Source organism: Danio rerio, chromosome 12 (assembly GCF_052040795.2).
Source record: "Danio rerio strain M-AB ecotype USA chromosome 12, GRCz13ab, whole genome shotgun sequence".
Taxonomy (NCBI): Eukaryota; Metazoa; Chordata; class Actinopteri; order Cypriniformes; family Danionidae; genus Danio; species Danio rerio.
Window position 1 is genome coordinate 11,119,936 of NC_141032.1, and position 25,003 is coordinate 11,144,938.

At 34.0% G+C, this 25,003-nt stretch overlaps 1 protein-coding gene across 26 annotated transcripts in view; it reads right to left on the reverse strand.

The window, feature by feature from the left end:
• Nucleotides 1–21,924, reverse strand: part of sun1a (Sad1 and UNC84 domain containing 1a) — a 34,948-nt gene extending 13,024 nt beyond the window's left edge. The window contains exons 1-17 of one of the 26 annotated variants that reach the window (XM_087275891.1): nt 21,794–21,924; nt 15,620–15,781; nt 14,973–15,172; nt 14,853–14,879; nt 11,694–11,909; nt 11,400–11,504; nt 10,084–10,215; nt 8,991–9,077; nt 8,116–8,196; nt 7,373–7,471; nt 4,441–4,489; nt 4,258–4,313; nt 4,025–4,167; nt 1,898–2,164; nt 1,252–1,344; nt 1,079–1,152; nt 833–977 (exon numbers count right to left, since the gene is read on the reverse strand). In XM_087275891.1, the coding sequence (XP_087132017.1) occupies nt 833–977; nt 1,079–1,152; nt 1,252–1,344; nt 1,898–2,164; nt 4,025–4,167; nt 4,258–4,313; nt 4,441–4,489; nt 7,373–7,471; nt 8,116–8,196; nt 8,991–9,077; nt 10,084–10,215; nt 11,400–11,504; nt 11,694–11,909; nt 14,853–14,879; nt 14,973–15,172; nt 15,620–15,714 (1,869 nt within the window). In that variant the 5' untranslated portion in view covers nt 15,715–15,781; nt 21,794–21,924. Of the gene's footprint in view, nt 1–832; nt 978–1,078; nt 1,153–1,251; nt 1,345–1,897; nt 2,165–4,024; nt 4,168–4,257; nt 4,314–4,440; nt 4,490–7,372; nt 7,472–8,111; nt 8,197–8,990; nt 9,078–10,083; nt 10,216–11,399; nt 11,505–11,693; nt 11,910–14,852; nt 14,880–14,972; nt 15,173–15,619; nt 15,782–17,440; nt 17,600–21,386; nt 21,540–21,793 lie in introns of those variants that run through there. The other 25 variants (XM_087275892.1, XM_087275887.1, XM_087275895.1 and 22 more) reach the window with 25 other exon arrangements.
• Between the last annotated feature and the right edge of the window lie 3,079 nt (nt 21,925–25,003).

Consider the following 25,003-nt stretch of genomic DNA (forward strand, 5'->3'; position numbering starts at 1 on the left):
AATGCAAGTATTACTAGCATCAAACCTAAATGGAATTATTGGGATTTAAATCAGTCCACCTAATTATAAATCATAAGCCCTGATCAAAAAAAAAAAAAAGAAGAAAAACTTATTACTAATTTAGCATATTTCTATGCTTCTTCAGTAGGTGGCAGGAGTAAAAAATGCAGCAAGTAAAAGGTTTGAAAGTCAAAATTCAGTTTATTTTCTCACTTGAGTTTGTCAGTTTATAGTTTTTGTTGTTCATACACTTTCACGTTTATCAAAGTGCAGTCCTAAAAATGAGAGAGATATGACAATGAATGTTTTTAAATCATATTTTTTTTAGAAACCAGTTTAGCTAAAACATTTTTTTAAAAAGTATATTGTAAGTAAATATATATGCAAGTAATTTATGAATAATATGTGCAATGTCCATAAGCCACATGTGATATCAGGGTCAAGTGTCCTTTAGATTTTTTTTTTAAACCGTTTTTTTCCCCTTGATCACTAATGACTAGGCCCACACGGAATCTGCGCGCACAGAATTCCGCAGATTTTCCACTGATTTAGCCCATCATTAATTTTGTATATTATTTGAGTAAATGTGTAAATCTGATTTTATTAAGTTTTTATTCAGTAATTTATTACTTTTTATTTTATATATTAAGGTTTTAGTTATTATACTCCGCTGGATACTCCCAAAATAATTCCTCAGAAATCCACAGACTTTTACCAAAATTCTCCAAAGAAATAGCAAAAAACGTCCACAGATTCCATCTGGCCCTGCTAATGACCTGAATGCAATGATATTAAAATCTTAGTCAAATCAAGAGGAGAATGGTTTACTTACTGAGCTTGAGAAAGAGTCCAGTTGCTCACATTTGTCTCTGCATTTCATCAGCCCCTGTACATCATCTCTGATCCTCTCCAAAGCATCCTCTAGGCGCCTCACCTCTACCAGAAGAGCCTCAGCAGCGCTGCTCTCAGCTTCCTCGCTGATGAGAAAAAAAAAAACGCATAACTACAGATGTTTACTTTAAAAGACCAAAAATATTATTGAGCGAGAATTTAATATTCACAAGATAACTGTAATGACCTTTGAGGATCAGGGCTAGGCGCCTCTGCCTCAGGAACCTTTCTGAGTGTGGGCTCTTGTTTTCTCTGCAGCTCCTAAATAAAATAAATAAATGAATATGCTTAAACATGTCAAACTTGATACATTTATATTAAACGACCAACTTTTGTGTCTTTGACATTTTAGAGTCTAACCTCAGTTTTGCGTGCAAGTGTCTGGAGTAAAGCCTCAGCTTCAGCGAGTCGAGTGTTCTCTGACTGACGCTCTTCTGCATGCTTTTCCTGACGCTACACAGAGGTAGAAACATAAGGTCTGGAACCAACAAATTACTTTGCACAATGGATCTTAAGAATATGAATAACCTGAATAATTTATATCACCAAAAACAGATACTGCATAATGTACATCTGGAAATAAACATCTTCACAAATGCTGACCATTCAAGAATAAGCTGTATACCAGTAACTTAATGAAAAATACAGAAATATCCATGCCCTACTGTTTTAAGGTTTTGGGCTAGAAAAAAAAAAAGATTTAGGGATTCTATTATTAATAATTTGATTTTATTATTAATAAAGAATGACCTAACAATCAGTTATGCCCAAAAGTTTTATTTAAAAAAAAAAGTTTGTATTTTTGCAACACTGTGGCTGAACAGCATAAAAAGAACCACCACCTCAGGTGCTGATTACGTGCTTTATTTAGTGTTGAAGGCCACCAGCAAAGTGTCTGATTACCATTTTGGGTTAGATCTATTGCAACAGAAACTTAAAAAAAAAAAAAAAAAAAAAAACTCTTAATTTTTTTCTGTCAGTTATTTAATGAGAGAAATGATGTTACCTGCTGTGTGTACTTGGCCTCTTTCTGTACTTCTCCTTTTAGTAGGCTGAATCTCTCCTCCAACATATCTCCAATCCATTTGCCCAGACTCTCTCTGTCAGTGTATCCGTGAATCTCTGAGCGCAGGGTGTTATACAGACTGAGCATTTCAGTGTGCTGCTCTTCCTGCCTGAGCAAACCTCCAGCCACACGATCCCACAGCTGAGACACGCTCTCCTCCAAGCGCATCAGCCTCTCTGCCTCTACTGAAGACACCACTGATGGCCTCTAAGAGGATAGAGAAAGCATCCATTACGAACAATGTGGTTCCCACTTGTATGACAGATTGTCTGGGTTGGTATTGCAAATTATAGTACAACACCCTGGTAATAAACCGCCAGAGATTTTTCCTGTTAATTTTACAGACGTAATACTCTGAAACAATATATTATATAAGAAATCATATTTAAACTTCTAAAATATCAATAAAAGTCACTTTGCTATTCTGCAGAGTTGATTTTTCAACATCTTGATCTCTGCTCTGATCTATTGGTCACATATTAAAAGTCATAACCATCAATGAACAAATTATCCATCAATTAAGAAATCTGTTAATGTGTTTTTACAGTGCTGCTAGGACACGGTTCAAATTTCTGACACCATTTGCATTGTTTTATATTAAATAACATTTTATCACATAAACAAGAGCTCATCTGGTGTGGGACACTAACTTGCCATTGATAACAGAATTACGACAAAAATAGACAGTATTTTAACTGGTTCAGTACAGCGACTGCATTTAATTGGTGGCTGCCAAGCGGGAAAGGAAAACAATGAGTGAAAAAACAGCCTAACAATTACAAACAGGCAAAACTACGGTGGCCGAGAGAGCTTAACACGCTGCAATTTAAGAAAACACATGCAACTACAATAAAACAACAGCAAATAAAGAAACGATCTTCATCAATTTGACAGCACACATGTTGCAAATTGGTCACAACACAAACAACTGAAGAAACGTGCTGCAAATCAGTCACAGCAGAAACAACTGAAGAAAAGTGCTGCAAATCGGTCACAACAACTTAAGCAAACAACTTGCAAATAGGCACACAACACAACGGAAATGTTTAAAAACATGTAGGACCCTGCTGAGATATGGATGTGTTTATATATATATATATACATCACGCATTCAGGATTTTAAAATGAATGAAAAACAACTCCCCCTTTCAAAAACCACCAGTCAATTCACTGATCAACAGTAATGACATAATAATACATCCATATCTTAGCCCATCAGGGTTTTGGCTCCCCTAGAAACAATTTCGTTGTGTTACGTGCATAAGTGTTGTGACAGATTTTCTGTGCGTTTCTTCAGTAGTTTGTGTTGTGACCAATTTGCAACACGTGTGCTGTCAAAATGATGACGAGTTTCTTTATTAGCTGGCGTTGTGTGTAATTGCATGTGCTTTCTTAAATTGCAGCTCGTTAAACTCTCTCGGTCATAGTACAAAACACTTAAACATGAAAAAAAAAAAAAAAAAAAAACATGGTACAGAAAAAATGCATTAGAAAACGGGAAGCAATTATTATTAATTACTGATATTCAATGACTTGTACAAAAACAAATCCTAAATTCCTTGAATTTCAATATCTGGAATAAACCTTTTAAAACACCACTATAATACAGAACATTTTGTGACTGAGGAAACCCTGACTTAAGTTTAGCATGTGCAGAAGAAATATACATAAACCATTGTGTTATTAGAGACATGCATTAAATATTTGCTTATTTATACAGTATGTTCTAAACAAATTGATTTTATCCCCACTGAGGTACTTCTAACCAGGCAAAAGTATTGGATAATATTACATTTTTAAATGTTATCAATAGTTTACTACTAAATATATTCGTATTAGTTGTAATACAATGATTAGATACTAAAAGGCCTTTAAGTAACTGACAACAGAAAGCCTCCTTGTTTAAAATCCTTGCTTAAAATCTATTCTATGACTTATATACAAGCCAATTAACATCATATTACTTTTTTTTTTAATTGAAGATGTTATAATAGCAATATTACCCTTATATAGTCCCACTCTACCAGTCATCCAGCCTAATTTAGAAGCTGGAAAGTTAAATACTACCTGAGAGTCTGTGTCAGCAGTAGTTTGTCCCTCATCTAAGCCACCCATAGAGGATGTTGGAGGACTGAGGTGGGAGTTGTCCCTCATCATACTAGTTGCAGGCAGCATGGCTATCAGTCCAGATGGCCCCCAGTAGTATAGAGCTATAAACAACAGCACAGAAAAAAAGTAAAAATAAGAATACAGGATTTCTTTTCCATTTAGACAAGATTACTCATGAAGAGTGCACTCACCGAGGAACAGAAGTAAAGGTACAAGAAACAGGACTTTTGAAAGCATAGGGAGACACCTAAAGAGAGGATGAAGACAGGTTATATTTAAATCACAAGTATTTCAGACTTCTACTGAATGACTTTATTAAACCACATGGAACTCTGACTTGTAAAGATTTAATGGAAAAACAATTCAAAACTCACGTTGTAAAGAGATTGACTAGCCACAAGATGCTATTTGAAGCTGCCCTCCCTGAAAAAACAAAAACGCATACAGAGTTGAATATTAATAAAAACTGACTGTGATCAATAAACACATTTAAGGGCACAATGCAGAGTTAGGGTATATAAAGGTCACAAACAAGATCATACACACACAAACAGTTGCAGAAAAGCTGGCAAATGCACAGATTAAGAGACAGGACCCCTAAAACTCTAGTTAAGACCACAGCACCCAGAAGAACAATTTTCCATATTTTAAAATAAAAAATTGATTTGTAGTTACTTAAAATGATCACCAATGTATTGCATTTAGCAAGTCCACCTTTTGTTTTAAAAGGCCTTGAATAATGAACATTTTACTCTGAGGTTTCATAACCTGAAAATGCTTTAACCCAATGGTTCTCAAAGTGGGGGTTGGGACCCCCCAAGGGGTCGCGGGACATTGAAGGACATTGAAGACCCCCCCCCCCCCCCATTGGGGGGTCGCCTGGTGATTTCCAAAAATCTAATTATTTTTCATTAAACCATAAGAATTACCATATTTTATCCATAACCTACTGAAGAGAAAAAAATAGTCATATATACCATATATAGTTACTATAGTAGCTTATAGTTACTACTTCTATTGGATTGCAACCCCTGGGGTAATTACATTGTATTAAAGACACAGCAATAGCCTCAGAAGCAGCAGATTTCATAACACCTGGTTAAACTTTGTGGCCCATTTACAGCTCTCATACATTAAAAAAATTAAAAGAAGAATAGACTTGGGTCCATTGGTGTGTGTGCGCCATTGCATGCAAGCTTTCTGTATTTATAACCACCTCAGAGGATATTGGGGGTCGCGAGTCACTGGCATTGTCATTTTGGGGGTCGCGGCCTGAAAAGTTTGGGAACCCTTGCTTTAACCTACATAACTTTGAGAATGCCCAATAATTGAAATGAAAGGTTGAGGCCCTTTAAAACTCCTTTGGAGTTGAAACCTAACTCTCTGCATGTGCAGCAATGCACAACTTCTCATTTCACATGCAAAGAAGAGGTTTACATAAATGTCTTACAAAGGCACAACAGCAAATGGGTTTTTATAAGGATAAGGATTGATTACAAAAATACATTTAAAATACTATCTGGATGAATGATCTCATTTAATGCCACAGATTTGCTTATATCAGACTACAGACTTCAATAGCACAGCAAACTGAACATTTGTTCATTTCCAATGTACTTCATGCAAATTTGTCATTTGAAAAGAGTCCTATAATACCTTGAAAAAAAGTCTTGATTATGATGGAGCACCTTTTCAAGGTTGATCATTTAAAAAACATTGTAGCACCTCATCAATCTGACTTAAATCCTTTTGGAAATAATTCCTCCTCTTGAAATATGGTCTAATTGGTAAGCTGGCTTACACTTGGCGAACAATTAGGATAAGTTCCAGAAATATAACAGCCCTTAGAATAACAACAAGTTTCATCTGCTTAATTGTAAATATTAACAATGGCTACAAATTCAGTCTATCAATAAAAACCTGACTTTGATTTATGAGCGTCAGAAAACTCTGCTGTGCATTGTCAAATCCCACAACAGTCTGTCTTCTAAATTACCTGAAAAAGGGGACTAAAGTGACTAAAGAATCATTTTTTTGGCATTGCCAGTGAGCAAAACTTATGTAGACAATGGACTTTATGAAGCAAAGGCACAATAGGACCGTTTTATAGCCATCTCGGATTATTCATCCCACTGTAATGTGTAAAAACAACAACTCCAAGACTACGGTTTGGTAATCTTTGTCCTTCTTAGACTGTTTCTCAATTCAAAGAAAGCAGAGAACGGACTTGCATTCTTGTGACGAGTGGTCATGCTAGATCACCTCGGAAGAACGAACTCAGGAGACCGCGAGATCAGGGAATGCGTCCTGTGAGAAATGAGATGCTGCGTTCTTCATGATGGTCACATGACTATCACACATCCGAACCAATAATTTAAACATTACAGCAATTTCATTCAGTTCATTCAGTTTGTGCTGAAATTTTCAAACATTCATACAACAATTTATTGTTTTTCCCCTTTTAACAATATATACTTTGCATAAAGACTTTACAAATATACGTTGCACAATACAAATAAAAGACGAATTTCAGCAGATAAACACCCTTAATGTGTTCCCTCCTTTATTAAGATTTTCATGGTAATGTTTATATTCATTGTTTCATTTGGGGAACTCCTGAGATAAATAATTTACATATCTGAACTTAAATAATAAACCTATATAAAATGCTGCGCTTCCCACATCCAGTCGAAATGACTTCTGGGACTTCTAGAGCGAATTCAGTGCACAAGTCTACATCCATGCCTCCTCGATATCAATAACACATCTGTGAAGTTTCACGCGTCCTCTGTTCTCGCGGTCTTTAGTACTGTAACTGAACTTTGGCAGTTGATGATGATGTTACATGAGAACACAAGGACGCAACATCGCTGAAGGACGCAGCCACTTTATTGTCTTTATACCACGAAAAGTAAGGAAAGGGAAAAAGCAAAAGCAATGCAAAAAGCAAAAGAAAGGGCAAAGAAAATAAGTTTCAGCAGTAGTAGTACATAACTGACAAATCAATTTTATCCTTTGATGTGAAAATCTATATACAATAAAAGGACACCAGGTATGTAGACAAGAATGGTATTCTCAAATAGAACCAAAGCATCAGGTCCTGGGAAAGATTGAGAAGCAAAAGGAAGCAAACGTTGGCCACACAAGGCTGTGAAAGCTCTTCATTAGGACTAACCCATACCAGGCAGGGAATACAACGCAGGGGAAGAAGCTCATAGCAACATTACTTAGCCTGGAAACCATTTTCAAAAATGGGAAGCTCTTGGAAGGCCAGAAACTTATAGAAAGTAGTGATCAAAACATAACCTGGAAAAAGTATAAGCCCCCATAAGGTCCCTACAGGCTTCTGTTCCTGGGAAAATGGTTTGTCCATAGCAAAATTCTGCTTCCTTTTGCAATCATCACCTGTTAGAATCAAGTGTATAGTTGGAAAAAAAAAAGTAATAATAGATGGGCTAAGACTCAAACTCCTATAGCCCTTCTGTATTTTCCTGACACTTTTGAACATAATTTCATCTGCAAAAATTGCTACAATAGTACAGGTTCAATGATTAATAAATCAAATTCTGGTTATCAAAAACTCTGACTAGTTTAATTGCTGCCATTAAAAGCTCATCAGTTTACTATTATCCAATGCATAGGAGCATAATATCTCTTGGCAGATGGCTATATATGCATATTATTCATTTAGACAATCAATTAAATACAGGTCCTTTACACTTGCATATAAAAAGCCATTAACCATCTACTGAAATATGTTCTCAATATTATGACCATCCCAGGATGAATTATATGACTGCCTTATCAACTGATATGCAATACAGCCTCTGATACTGAAATCATTTGTAAACATCATAATCATGCCAAAGATCATCACACAAACAAATGACAAAACAATAGTGTCCATTCAAAATGCAGAAAAAAAAAACAATTGCTGTACTTAAGATGATCAATTTCTGGGGTTTAAATTAATTGTGTGGACAGACAACATTTCATCTTCAGCAGAGAACAAAAAAAAAAAAATCTTGTAGTCGGAAAAGTGTACTTACACAGTACGCCGCTGAACTTTGGTTGCTCCTTTTGAAGCACCACCTCTTTAACACTCATAGTGCTGATGTACTTCTGATTGCCTACAACAGATCAAAAAGAGAATAAACATCAGATAAAACCCAAGTGCCTCTCGCAATTCTGGACCAGTGTCTGTCCATTCCTCCAATCAGAGCTCTGAACAGACAGACTCAAACAAAACAAGATTTGCATGTAACCAAGGCAGTGCTCCTGGTGGAGAGGTGCATTTGTTTATGCAGTGTAATCATGTTTCGCAGAAACATCTGCAAGAGAAGAAATGATTAAGATTATAGTCAAACACCAAAGAAACCATGCTGCTGAAAGCCACCTGTTAAAAAAGTGTTTAGAAATGGTTTCTGCATATTAAGCTCTAAGGTGTCTTTGGACGCTTGATGATGGGTCAAAGACCACAGTAGCCACTTCTGAGACAGACTATAAAGGGAGCGAGTAAAGAAAGTGAATAAAGATAAGTGCTCAAATGCAAATCTGGAGAGAAAGAAAAGTAGTTATTGTGATTCTGTCGCCTTAAACAAAAACTGATTTTAAGCCTTGTAAATGATTAAAAATGGGACTTTTCCCTTTTCATTTGCATTTTTTGCTCAGTTCATTTTTAGGCCCACAGCAGTGCTTTTTATTAAAGTGCTCTAGATATTTCATTCACTAATAGTGGAAGAGTGATGGTCCTTTTCACCAATCCTACCAACGTGAACAGAGTAATGGTGAGGATTCAGCATGCTTTAAAACACTTTCCTTGATGTTCACTTCAATGCTGCAGGTGATGCGAAAGACACTTCTCCTTCAGAGTGTTATAATTAAATGTGCTAACATGACACGGTGATGAAAACCACTTACTAACCTGGTTTATGCACAGTTATATCCTTTATTGAAACTTCAATTTCAAGACGACGGAACACTGGTAAACCCAGTAACTTTCGCATGAACCCTGCAAGGATACCAGAGATGGCCTGTTTACACCAGAGTGCCTTCATTTCATGTGCTTTGAGGGCCAATTATTTAACTTAAAAATAAAAAAAGAGGCACATATTTTCCTGTTGTAGCCACAAATACATTAGCCAATGATTGAGAAACAATCATGCATGATTTTTTTGCTGAATAACACAAAGATGCCAGTGAAGAGCTTAACTGATGACCAGTGATGTTGAAGAGTACTAATTACACTTTTTACATACAGTAATATATTACACTTATAATAATTATAAGTCAAAAATGATTTAAACATGGCCTTTAAAATATCTATGTAATAAATTTAGATAAACTAAACACCAACCAAAATATTCTTTAGTGAAATAGGAAAAACAAACCAGCACCAAACAATGAACCAATCACAATCGTCTGACAAAATGTAAACTTTGACTGAAACAGAATATTATCATGAACTAATTTGATTGAGTGTATGGTTTCTAAAGCATAGGTAACTGTCTTTAGTTGAAAAATAAAAATATACTGCAAAATATCTGGATTATAATATTATAATATTAATAATATTAATAATACTATAATAATACTTAAAAATACTATAATATTAATAATAAAAAAATTTAAATGCTTGTTAAATAATAATAATAATAAACTCTGCTTCTCTGAATTGCTTTACATAGAAATGTTGATCTACTTACAAGTAACTAAGTATATTTCCTACAAAATGAACAGTAAGCTCAGACTTTAATAATTTCCTCTAAGTAACTTACAGTAACCCACTTACTTTGAAAGGTATTACACCCAACACTGCTGACGACACAAATGTTTTTCAATATCAATTATATGAAACCAGAACGAAACAGATCCAAAATACACTATATGATGTTTTTTAAGAATGACATGAGTAAAATGTACTGTAGTGAAGGCTTTTCTGGCTGTTTGTAGAGTGTGCACAATGGTTATATTGGTTTGTGAACAAAACAGGCACCAGAAGACAAAGACAACAATACCTCTCTTAGCACACCAACAGGCGGCTTTCATTTGCCGCACAGACATGAGTGTCTTCCTCAGAAAAGTAGCTGCGGAGTGAGCAATTCCCTTAGCCACTCGCACACACCAGAGCGACACCGATAACACCAGACCTGGGGAAATATGGACTAATAAATGAACACGTATAATTTGATGGTTAGAGATCTCTGAATCTTGAAGCACTCTGGAGAGACAATGAAAAGAGACAATGAGGGACAGAGGCTGCTTTGCATGCATGCAGTGAGTAGCTCAGTTCCAGTATATGAATGGAAACAATTAGCTATACAAACTAGTTCACATGTAGTGGCATTCAGAAATGGCAATGTTCAAAATGCATAGCAAGTTCTGCTCTTTAAAAGGTTAGTTCACTCAGAAGTGGAAATGATTTCATTAATTACTCGCCCTCAAAAACAACAACTTTATTCAACAGTATTTAATCAAATGATTCTTCAGTATAAGGCTGCTGCTGACACATTACCTCAGATGTGTGTGTGTCTGTGCTTTAAATCAAAAAGAGGTTGCACATGCAGGCATCTGAGGTAGACATCAGTGCATAGAGCTCATGAACGAGCGCTCTATACTGACTAAAGAGAAGAAATTGTTGAATATAGTAGTTAAGGTTATAGTTTTTGCTTTACATGCATACAAACATATTCTCGTAAATTTATAATATCCTGATTGAACCACTGAATGCTTTTTTGGCTGGACTGTTGCAACGTATGGAGGATAAGGGAGCTCTCAAAATTTATCCAAATCATTTTGATCAATGAAGGTCTCGAGGGCTTGAAACAACATGAATAATTAACAGCTTACCATTTTTGGGTTAACTAACCCTTTAAGCCCCCTTGGTACAGACATATCAATCCAGAAATTAGTGTACTACTGCAGACTTTAGTTCAGGCATGCCCAAATGCCATAATATTTTACAATACATTTATCAGAACTTAATATGTGTTTATGCTTCCATCTATTGATAAAAAAAAAAAAACTGAGCTGTACACTCTGCATGCTGCTAGTTACAGATCATCTGCTTGTGCCTTAAAGAGAAAGAGTGCACAGGGTAAAAATTAGACAAGAGCTTCCCATCTTTTATATCTGGCCCTCAGTGATGCCACTACTAAAGTGAAGAAAGCATGGAATTTGCCTCCAGTGGTAAACTTAAAACCAACTTGAATTAGAAACCCGAAGAGTTAGTGACATGTTCTGACAATTAAAAGGTTCCATGTGCAAGACTGATAACCATGCAAAGAGAAGCACCATGGACATGAGATGGGGAAGGTTAGACTGAGGTTGATACCTTTGAGCAGTGTCACTTGTATCAGCAGTGTGCATATGTACACTACAAGTGCAATAATTCTTCTGCTGAAATGAAGGCACATCTCAGACAACCTCCTTAGTACACCTGCAGACACATTTAAGTCAATCCTGCTTGTTCCGATCATCTTCACTTCTCACTCAAAGTAATCTTTTTTTTTTTTTTTTTTTTTGGAAGAACACATCCCACTGAAAACAGCATCTTGATGCAATTTGCCTGACAAATGAAAACGGGATCGTTCACTACAGCTGTATGTGCATTATCAAATTCTCTCACCTGGTTTATGTTTGCGATTCTTGTCCCTGCAGTAAACTGTTGTGGCGGTACTGGGAGCCTCTGTAAAAGATGCCTGATGTACAGCTGTATTATTAAGGGAGCTGTCGTTCTTGGTGGGAGACGGGATGGGATGGTCTTTTGAGATGTAGCCATTCTGTGTTGTGGAGGTCTGCATCTTGGCTTCCATTGTGATGAGTTGTGAAACGATTGGTTGGTCTGAAAGAAAAAAAAAATAAAAAAAATTAAAATAAATAAATAAATATATATATATATATATATACACATACATATTATATATACATATATATATATATATATATATATATATATATATATATATATACACATATATATATACACATATTATATATATATATATATATATATATATATATATATATATATATATATATATATATATATATATATATATATATATATATATATATATATATATTACCCTAACCAATAACAATAACTATAAAAGGTAAAAATAAAAATAACTATTATTGTTCGCAGCAGCAAATGACTAGGAATAGATTATGTTTTTATTTTTGCATGACTTCCTTTTAACCAGCAGGTGTCCTCAGTGAGCTACACTTTCAAGCGCACCAGACCAGTGAGTTCAGCTCGTGTAATTAAGTCAAACAAGGAATTTAGCAATTGCGATCAGTATAGGGAAAGAAAATAAAAACTAATAACTTTTCCGCAGCATTTTCAATGAAGGGAAGACAAAAACATGAAAACTATAACAGATAACTGAGGCACATTTATACACAATACTTTTTAGGTTCCATGTCATTTTTTAATCATTCCCTCCCAATGGAATAACCATTTGTTTCTACAATCAATATCTTTAAACAATCTTTGAAAAGAGGGCTTAATAACAAGTAGTGTGCTTCTCTAAAATGTATGTACCTTTAATCTGTGCAAGCATTTATATTTAATGTATTCTGACCGGCTATCTGTGTTTTGCTTATTAGATGCAAGAAATCATTCTGAAAGTGTTTAAAGATATTGTTTTTCTACAAATTTATCATTACAGTTGTGGTTATGCTGTTGTTTTACATTCAGGGCACTTTAAAACTGATGTCTTTATCACTACCTTAAAGACATAATGCTTGATGTAAATGGGCCTTGACACCTTAAAATCAATTTTAAAATGAAAATGTATCTTAGTGTCTTTCTGTACTGCTATCCATCTACCTATGCATCCCTTTCTTTACATCCTCGCTGCCATTCATCCTTGAATATTTCTGACCATTTTCCAACCCTCTTCCTGAACGGACACCACCATCACATATCTTCCAAGTCTTTATATTAAAGGATCTAAATTAACTCATCAATTTGAAGGCAGTGTGTCCAAGATTATAAACATATGTGCTGGGTGTGGGAGAGATCCAAAATGTGCACTGCCGATGTGCCTCTAGGAAACGCTGTTCTTTCTATTTATTTATCCATTCAACTATCATAATCCATAGACTTATATTTAGCCATTACATCCATCCCTGTATCTCAATTACTAATCCAGCGGTGCTCAACCCTGTTGCTGGAGATCTACCATCCCTTTCTACACAGTAAAGCTCCAACAATGACCAAACACAGCTCAACCAATTACTTAGAACCTGGGGTCCGTTCTTCGTACGTGGATTACTCAGTTAGCTGGATTTGGATATTGACGATTTGACACGATCCAGGATCGTTTCGTTCTTCAAAGCTGATCCGAGAGTTGTTGTCATAGCAACAGTTCTGCTAGGTCAAACCTGATCGGGAGCAGGTTCAATTCATATAAACAGGATTAGATCGGCTTAGTTCAAGCAAAGATAATACAGAAAGTATGTTCCGAATTCTGATTTTCTTACAGTAGTAGTTATATACACTTGGGAAAATGGTACATATTTTTTAACTATATATATATAAAGTTATAGTCATTAATAAAATAAATTAAGTTATACATAATAATAAAACGTATGCAATCTGCACCCTCGAAATGAAAGTACAAAGACTGCCACCTGGTGGTTTAAAGAGAAAACTTATTGATATGAACTTTTTAGATCGCTTTAGTACAAATTGTGTATAATAGAAATGCACAATAAGTGACTGTTTTTTTCTAAAGCAATAATACATTTATGCAGTCATGAACATGTTTTGATAGTTAATATGCCGGTCATTTGATGCTTCACAAAAGTTGCAGACGCCTTTACCAATATGAAAACGCTTTTTTTAAACAACCAGTTATTCTTTACACCGATTAAAAAACAGCTACTATAATAAAGAAAATATTTTCTAAATGTGGAACTAAATACATTGATTTGCATTGAAATACATGATGAATACACTTGACACATGAAAGTGTAAAGCCTTCAGCTCGCAACAAATGTGGAAGGTTATTGTGTGTCATATTTAACAAACCATTTACTGCTAATTTGATGTAATTTTGCTCACATGGATAATTGAATATTAATCAGATGATGTCATTACGCTGCTGTGCCGTCAGCCAATCGTTGCATTGCTGATCATGATTTCGAGGATCGATAGATCTGTCCTTCACAACACACGCAGCGATCTCAGATCAGTTTAACCAGACATTCTAATCTGATTCGCGAACTCGTTTGAAGAACCAAATTAGCGAGAGATCAGTTATCAAGATTAAAAGATCCAGGATCTGCCAAATAATCTTAGATCATTTAAGCGAGGTACGAAGAACGGACCCCTGAACAGCACTTGATAATTACAGGTTGTGTTTGTTATGGGTTGCAACTGAAATCTGCAGGAAGGTAGATCTCCAGGATAATGGTTGGTCACCCCTCTACTAACCCATCTTTCTATACATTCTTTAATTCTTAAAAGTCATTTATCTACACATACTTTCGTTTCTCTTCTATCTTTTTATGAATACGTTCATCCCCGTTTCCTTGTGCATCTATCCATTCATCTAAAAACCTCCTTAGACCCATGCAATCCTCTTTTCATCCATTTAACAACGACACTTTTGTGTTCCTATCTACCCATTTACCCCTTAATCCATAGCTTTCTCTTCTTCAGTACAACTATTTGATCAAGCATCCATGCATCCCAACCTCATATCCATCCCTGTATCTTTCTATACATCACCTTTCAACTATGGTCTAAGAAAACGAGAATTCAACAATAACTTACCATGGATTTCACGTTCTTCATCTAAACCTAATGCAAAAAAAAAAAAAAAATTGAAAAAACAAAACAAAATCAATGCAATCAATTAAGATACAAATGTAAAGAAGATCTGCTACCACTTACCCCAGAAGCTGTCAACAAGTGTGCGCTCCTGTATGGAGGACTCATCCAGCAGAGAGGACAGCAGAGAGGCATCACTGGGCGCACAGCTGTTCAGGGTGCTGTTATGTGCCTGCAGGACTGATGTTGAGGCAAACCTCGGCGTTTGAAAATTTGGTGCTGACTCTAAAACAGAATGACAAGATCTTCTGCTCTTCAGAGTCCTGTCAGTGAATGAGAAAGAAATTAAGACTTTATTTTGGTTGAAATAAATGTCGATATGAATTTAAAAAAAAGACAAGAGAAATAAGTGGAATTCTGGAAGTCTTAAAGACAGTCAGACACTGACGTTATTATATAGTGCAGGCCTTCTTTTAAGGCTCACAAAATGAAAATATATTCCTGATGCTTCCTCAAATTTGCTGAAGAGAAAAGTGACCCTTTTGGAATTCACTAAAGAACATTTGGGTAGAATTTTCAGGCAAATAAACCCAAATGTGAAGGACACTTACCAATTTACTAAACTTAAAATGCACAGCTTTGTAACCAGTTTAATTATCTTTCTTCCACATCATTAAAAGTAACTTACATTTTCTGAAAAGATTTTAGGATTTATAATGCTCCTAATAGTCTTTTCACTTTACCCTGATGAATTTCATGGGGAAACTCACTTTTCACGGCTGTAGGAGGTGCTGTGGTGGTCAAGCAGGCTGTCGTCCCCATAGTGACTTGCGCTGGTGTGCAGACGGAGACTGCGTCTGGACATCCTTGGTAACTCACAGATGGGCTCAATCCTGAGATCCCTCTCAAAGTCAACGGAAGAGTAGCTGGATCTGAAACACCACACACATTCCCACACTTAATCTCAAACACCCACTAGAAACCCTGACAAAGGTCTTAAAAATATCTGTTTAATCCTCCTACACCTTGAGAAATGTAATGCCTCTGCACGAATTGTGCACTCATGAGGAAAACAAAAATAAAAGCCATGACGCATCAAGCCAGCAATAAAAACAACCTAACTAAAGCTGACTGTGCAGTCTGTTTGTCAGTCAAAGTCTAGATGAGCTCGACTACAGAAATGCGACTTATTACCAGCAAGTTTGTGTAGTCTATTGTCTTAATTTAAAAAAAAAGGAAACAAACCACAAACCAAAATACACAGAGAAACCTAGACAAACCAATATAGCTTTATATTGAGCATCTCAATATTGCTGATCACTAGGGCCAGATGGAATCTGCAGACGTTTTTTGCTATTTCTGCTGAGAATTTTGGTAAAAATCTGCATATTTCTACGGAATTATTTGGGAGTATCATAACTAAAACCATAATATGTGAAATAAAAAATAATATCTTTTTAACTTTTATTTAATGTTTCAAAATTGCAAATCCAATTAGATTTACTTTATTTGGTAAATCAAGCAAGTTTGTCATATAATATTTCTACTTAGACAGACAATATTACTGTACAAACTGTATTGTACATAAATCAGATGAACATTTTCATATTAGTTCATATTTTCATAATAATATTACTGAAATTAATAATAATAAAAAAAAACAGAATAAATATAGATTTACACACATTTACTCAAGTAAATAAACAGAATTAATGATGGGCTAAAACCCATCTAAAACCCATTTAACCTGCGCAAATCTGCGGAATTCTGCACGCACAGATTCCGGGTGGGCCTACTGATCACTTAATTTCAGGTAACTGATGTTATTAAAGTGACAGTGAAAATGCAACATAAGAACAGTTATCTGTCTGATCTATTTTTGACTCAAGGTTAGGTCCTGTGTAGATTTTGAAACAACATGAAGAAGTGATTCTGTTAATCTTTAAATAACCAGTCCGAATCTTTAAATGTTTAAAAAGACCAAAGATGTGTCCTGGTAGAGTTGAAACATACCTAATCCCCCAAATGAGCAATAGTGATGGCTGACAATTGCTAAAAACAAAAGGATAACAGAGCATAAAAAACTAATTTTATTATTATTATTACTATTTTAAAATCAAGGTTAAGTGTTCTGTAAATCAGTAAACATTAAAATCCCCATTTGGAGTTCAACACAACAGCTGATCAACTAAAAACAGCTGAAGAGCCTAAGCTTGAACACACTACTGTACACACAATTCACAGATTTTATTTTTCTTATAAAGTGCTCACCCCTTTAAAACCAATTTCAACGAGGCAGTGCCCCAATAGTTAAAACCAAAAACAAGAGCAACTGCCATCTCTAGGAACAATGCAGTATTCAATGTAGTGAACTTTAGAGCGGTTCTGCTTGGTTGAGGTTTGACAGTGAGACAAAGGCCATTCAGCCAGTAGCTGCTGAGCAAAACGCATGCTAAACAGCAACCTGTAGATGTATAATTAACTTCAGCCTACCGCTGCTACAATTCTAGCCTTAAATCAATACCCAAACAGCACTAGCATTCAGGCTAATGCTTTATATCAATGCAATAAAAAACAGGTGTAATACACACAGCACTGTCCAGCCCCAGCTCTCCAGATTCCATGTGTCGTCACTAGTCATCCCATGGAAAAATCACATTACTGCACAATCATGCTCCTATGGGCAGAAGGAGCTCTGGACGGATCAAGCGAATTAAGAAGGCTTGCTCTACTTCCTGTGTTCAGCTGTATACGTGACACATGAGCCATTAAACATGCCCTGTCCCTCCCTCATTATTCTCAGGATCTCTGCAGCTATCTTACTCATTTAAAGGTGCTTCACTGCACTGCACTTTGAACATGGAATGAATTGCATCTGTAAAACTGCAAAACCTAGAGAGGAAAAATCAAAGTCAGGTCCAGTTTACACCTGCTATTAATCTCCGGTGATCCAATCACATGTGATAAGCTAAAACACATCACAGTTTAGTTGCATTTTTTTTAAATGATCCAATGCTAGTGTAAGTTTTATTATTATATAGTGCTTATATATTGTGAGAGAGAATTGAGTTTAATGCCATTTCAGCTTCTTTTGCTATGCTATGGCAAAAAATAATATCAAGTTTACCACATTTTATCACTTTTCTATAATTATATAAATATTCTAACAATTAAGTCACCAACAGCAATAAATAAATATACAAGGTAAAACACATAATAATGATAACAATAAAAATAATAATAATAATCATAATAATAATAATAATAATAAACAAGATAAAATTCCCAAACCTTTTTTAAGGTTTGCTTTTGATAAAAACTTAAATATTTTAAAAGGATTCACATTCATTTAAAAAGTCTCTACTGATAAAAATTGTTGTCTGATAACATTAAAAATAGGGCACTCCACAAGAATATGTTTAACAGTTTGGTTTCTTTTGCAATATTGACATTTTGGTGGTTCTTCCCCTTTAAGTAAATGTTCATGTGTGAGCCTCGTGTGTCCAATGCAGCATCTCCTACACTTCTACACAATCTGCTTGTGTAAAAAAAAAAAAAAAAAAAAATTATATATATATATATATATATATATATATATATATATATATATATATATATATATATATATATATATATTTATATATATATATATATATATATATATATATATATATATATATATATATATATATATATATATATATATATATATTTATTTATATATTTTCTTGCCATTTCTGGCTGAATTCCCCCCCCCCCCCCCCCCCCCCCCCCCCCCGAGCACTGATCCCATTTGTTTAGAATATAGCCTTTTATTAGTGGCTTTAGATCCGAAGGTGGGATTTTGCACTCCTTTTTCTTTCCTGTAAGGGCTGTTTTGGCGGTTGTCAACTTGTTCATTTCCAAATAATCCAGCGTATCCTAAAATCCAGCAGAAAACCTTATTATAAAACTTTCTCTGTAGTTCGTTTACTTAAATTAAAATGTCAATAATAAGAGGATGCTCCAGTTTAAAAGAATTTAATGTTTGTAGACAAGATTGAGTCAGAAAAAAAAATTATAAAATTGTGTTTAAGCACTTTCAATGTGTTCCAAAGCTAAAAAGAGCCTTTGCTTCCGCTGTAAAAATTAAGCTTTGATTTGCAATGCGAATGCTGTAGTGTGATTGACCCATTACTACTGCTGCAGAAACATGACTGTCCTTTTTTGATCCATCAGTGTGTATAGGTTTAGGAGTAGGATCCAAATTATGTCAGCAACGTCTTGTTGATATGTGGAAAAGTATCAGCCTTTTTATGCTTTCTCACATCCAGATTTACATGCAACTTATTTAACCTCCATGGTGGAACCAGGCAAATAAGAATCTGGTGAATGAAATCAAGATTTAGATTTAGGTTTATGCGTGTTCTGATCCGTACACCGAATGTTTGAATATAACTATCTTGCCTCATGCACATCCAGATATTGAGGTTGACAGATTGGCTTAAAAGCTGGGTTGTGTTGATTTACTTTATTTTCAATGTACAGAGAGACAATTCCAAGCGCCTAATATGAAGAGGTGGTGAATTCAACAGAATAAAAATTATTTTTTGTTAATAGTCAACCTATTGAATATGTTAATAACTTTAATTACAGTATAAAAAAAAAGGAAAAAGAAGGAAAAATGTTGAGTGCATTGTGTGTAAGGTGCTGTGTACATGAAACATGTTTACATAAAAATAATGGTAATATAAGATTTGGTCTCATCTCATGCACACGCATGCACACTTATTGATGAACACTAGAATTTGCCAGCATTTTCATTAAAAGAAACTGCAGTTTCGAAACTTACTAAATCTATGCACAATTATTGTTTTTCTGTTGTTTTAGGAGATGATTAGATAACTTTAAGTTTTAATACAAAAATGTCCCAATTATAAAGTTTTACATTTCATTATTTATATATATTTTTTTTACTCAAAAGACGCTATTGAGTTCTGTAGCAGACTTTACAAAATACTGTTTAAAATAATTATAAAAATAACAGGAATAAGCAGCAAGTCCCAGCACATGCTCAACCAAAGCATGTACAGAACCATTATTTCAGTATACCATTTCACCCAAACTAGATACATGTCAAAGAACTTTACCTATTTTGTTGTGCACACATATATACTATACATACTCACACTCGGACAATAATGAAATTAAACGCAAGCAAACAGTCTAATCTAACGTTTAAATAAAACATTTGTGAACATAAACACTCAAAATATAGATTAAATAATACTCCTTCATCGTCCAATGTATGCGAAAAACTTATTTTCTTCTTTGGTTAACCAGTACTTAAAATATAAGTGTTACTATGATCAGGTTTGTTTAATCAAAGCTGCAAAATGGGTAAATGAGAGTGGTTTGAAATGCTCTGTTACAGTATAAAAATTTTAAAATGACAAGCAATGGACTAGAGAGAAATGTCAGATATCCACCTTTCTTCACAATAAACAAATGCATTAAAAACGATGTAATTCCAATTTGGAGAACTTCTATTCTAAATTAACAAATCATTTGGAACAGCAAGGTTGTTGCACCACAAAACAATAATCCAATAATACACCATGCTATTTATATTAATGTAACAGCATCACAAGCATATTTGTGGCCACTGTTCTCTGTTTTTTTGTATTCAAAATTACTTTATTTTTTACAGTATATTAATATTTAACACTCATAACACTGCCGAAGAAAGACTTTGAGGTTTTGGGGTTTTTCACGGTCTGATAAAAGTTTTTAAACTTGACCATTCTATATGTACTGTGAGGGGAATGACACCTCATTGTACTCAGTTTTTCAAAATACTAAACAGGGGTGACATCATGGGGCATAGGAAAAAGTTGGATACATTATTTATGGAAAGAGATTAATTTACATTTCAAACCTCTGAACAAGCTAAATCTGCTTGAAATTGTCAATTTGTTGATACAGCAGGTATGACAGGCCACTGTTACACAAGATGCAAATGTGCATAAAAAAGTGATGATAATAATATACTAATCATAATGCATCTTGAGCATGCAGGAATGAACCAATTACTATAAATGAATGCAATGTAAATATTTAGCCAGATATCCTTAAATTATTCTGAATCATGTCAAATAAAGTTAGTGGTTATGCATTTACACACACAATTTGTCTTTATTTTGTAGCACTATAACTGTAGGGTACATGCAACAACTATGGTCATCTTCGCTGTGCTGTTGGCACAACCAAATAATACCTAAAATAGCAGTAGGTGGAGAAGAGAGTAGGTGTTTAATAAATAGTGGTGTATAAGGCTTTGTAACTGATAAATATAACATTTTCTGCCTGAATGCATCAAAGATACATTTCAGCAATAGGAATATGAATCTTATATGCAAAACGATGTTAAAAGCAACCGCGCAGCCTGTCGACCAGCAGCGTGTTTTATTATTATTGCCCGAGCAGGCTTCATGATAATGCGCGCTCTCATACAAACGCAGCGTCACCGCTTCATTTATGGACAAACAGAAAACTTACACAAAGGGATCTTGAGCCCTCCAGCCCCAGAATATTAGTCTTCGACACGCAAAACACCACCAATATCGCCGTTAAACCGCTATAATCCATGCGTGTCCGCCTTTGGCAGCTCAGATACCGCATCATCGAGAGAAAGCAGCTGGATGAACCAATGAGAGTAGCACTAGCCTTCCGCCGCCAAATACAAACACTCATTTCTCTATTCGGACAGACAATATAACATCCAGCATTACATACTGGACACTGAATGACTTTGATTCATAAAATGTTGTTCTCACACCTTGCGCTAATAAAGAACCAAACTGCTAAAAACCTCTGTAGTGTTCGACAAAGAATTTCAGGTAAATATTGACTCGGCAACACCTGTCGGAGCTGACTAGCCAGTTAGCAGTCCAAACATGACTTACCAGAACGTCGTTTATTTTCTCTCAGATGCAGATGTAGAATAACGGAACTGCAGTTTAGGAATAAGGGTTGTTTTTGATCGTTTCTGTTGTTTTAGCGCGATACAGCGCGAACGGTGTAGAGTCGTTTTTCTAATGATCACGCATTCAGGTGGCTATTTAAATATCACGTCACGCACTTGAGCTTGAGTGATGACGTCATATCCGCTAAGTTCAACGTCTAATAAATAAATAAATAAATAAATAAATGGCTCACATTAAGTTTTTTGTATCGAATTTGACTTCTTTATTTCTGCTGTGAAATTGTTGAAAAGCAAATAATCTTAGATTTGCATCAATTGTTCTGACACTATGCTGTACACTATACTTTGTGTAATTAAATTAATTTATTTTTATTAATCTTTGTTTTGTTTTTTTACTATTGGTATTTTAGTTTTTTTTTGTGTTTAATATTTTGTATTGTCTTGTATGTTTGTTTCTGATGGTTATACAATAAAAATAAATAACTAAATAAAATGGAGGTTGATATTCCTGGCTGCTCATTTTGTAAAACGAAAGACGAAACCCTGAATCACATATATATTCAGTGTGAAAACACAAAAAGCTTTTGGAATAGCTTATATCTCCACATAGGTAATTACATCTTTTTCCAGACCCTTTCAATTAGAAGATTTTATTCGTAACTATAAAGGTAAAATTGATATATCAGAGAACCACATTATTATTTGCAAAATATGGAAAAATATTTTATGGAAATAATTTATTCACATGAAAATATTTTATTCACAAACAAAAAAATCTCAATTCGCAGCCTTCTTTTTCACATTTTTTGATTGAAATTGGTGTTTTTATTAAATCCCTTAGACTGATTAAAAACCAGAATATAGAATATAGAAAATTTATAGATTCTTGGATTATTATGATAATTATTTTTGGAAATATCACGGATACATAAGTCTATCTTTCCTTTTGCTGTATTTGTGATATGTATCTGTTTAATTTGTTTTCGTTCTCTCTTTTGTTTCTCTCTTTCTTTTTTTATTACAGTTTTATGTGTGTTTTTAATATTATTTAACCTGATCTGTTAAGTTATTATCATTGTTACTATCATTGTCCTTTTTTGTAAGATTGGAATTTGTATGTTTGTAATAATAATAATAATATTCTTATATTATATATATAATAAAAATATAAGAAAAAAAAGTGTAAGATTTGATAAAGATTTGTTTGTTTTTGTGGTTAACAATACTTATAATACATTTAATATAAATTGTTTTATTTATATGGTGCCCTAATTTGAACTGGCATTTCTTATTTTTTGTTCTTCACTTACTTTATTGTCTTTTTTACTCATTTTATGATGAGAAATTTATTACATGAGACATTTATTACAGGTTCTGCCAGAGTAATAATATAATAAATGATATGATATTATACTAATAAATATTAATTATTGTATTATTAAATGTACACTGATTACACCATGAATGAAAATGTAGAAAGGTTTGTTTTTTTGGCTTATTTACTTTTGAATTAAAAATTCAATATGCAAAATATGACATGCCAAATTATCTTTTAATTATAACTAAATAACTCAATTTAATTATCTGTGTTTAGCTCTATTTTTAGTTAATTCTTTCTAGTAACAAGGCTTTCTAACTGTAGCATTACAAATGAATTATAATAATGCATTACTGCCACCTACTGTTCACCAAGGCCAGAGGAATCTTTTTTCTTATCGCAACTTTTTATCATTAAAACCATATAAATTTCCTATTTAATAAAAATATATGTAATTATAATTAAGTCATCAATATTATTTTTTTTTCAAATCAGAGGTTCAACAGTACAAACTATTTAATCTTCCAAAAATCTGAAAGTCGTTTTTTTCATTCATTTTGTTATAAAATCGTTGTTAAATAGGCAACACATAGGGTGCTTTGCATGTATAATTACCCTTGGTATGTATTACCTTTCGTTTCTGTTTTGGCATCTATTCTTAGCATCAAAATACAAAATAGAAATTAATAATAAATAAAAAAATGTTGCACTGACATTTCCAAAACGGCGGCTTGTCAGGGGAGCACGTTGCAGTGTCAACAATTGATTTATTTTGGTTACTAAAGCTATGTTTGAGTACATGATGCCACCTTTAATGTTTTAATATCATATGCTAGATAACACCTAACCTAATTTTAGTACTTTTTTAATGCGAAAAGTAAAAATATACAATCACAGTACATTATAAAGAAAATAGAAAGACAAAAAAAAAAAAAAACATTTTGAACAAAAAAAACAACAATAAAAAACAAAAACAAACAGAAGGGGTATACATCACACATGAAAGAAAAAGATTATATCCTTTACAAATTTCAGTTGTTTTTAAAGCCTTTTGTTGTCAAATAGTTAGAAATAGTTTCAAAGTAATACTGCATTTCAGTAAGCAAAATATAGCTAAAAAAGTTTTTTTGTTGAAGTTTTACATCCATGTATATAACATTTTGTTAATAAGAAGTTTAAGAAAATATATTTTCTTTTTATGTAAAGCTTCTGTTTTATAATTAACTAAACCAAACAAAACATTTTCCCATAGTAAGGCAAAATCTTTATCAACATTCTCAATTACATAAAGAGAAAAATCTTTTTGTAAATAATTGCATTGCCAAAATAAGTGAACTAGGGACTCGGGGTGGTGCTTACAAAATGAACAATATCAGTATCTTTTTTATCTTACTAAGAGAGTATTGACTGGGTATGTACGATGAATATTTCTAAATGAAACTTCTTTCATATTGTAATTAAGTAGCTATTTGAGATAAGCCATATTTTTCTCCAATCAGTATCAGAAACAAAAGAATTCCAATAAAAAAGTAACATTTGGAACTCATACAGTTTCATTAAGAAATAAAGATTGTGTTGATTTGTTTGAAGAAGTTGCAGAGAAACAACATTTGCCTACCATTGTGGTTGAAGGGTCTAAAAGAGGAAACACATAAGGATAGGAGATGTCTTGAAATAACCTGATAACTCCAAAATCTGGGGTCACCAACATGGTGCCCGCGGGCACCAGGTAGCCGGCGAGGATCACATGTGTTGCCCGCAGGCCTGTTCTAAAAATAGCTCACCATAGTGCCACTTACCAGTAAGCTCCATCTAATATAGAAGTAATCATTTAGAAATGTAAATATTTGCAGAGAAATATAAAAATAAAGT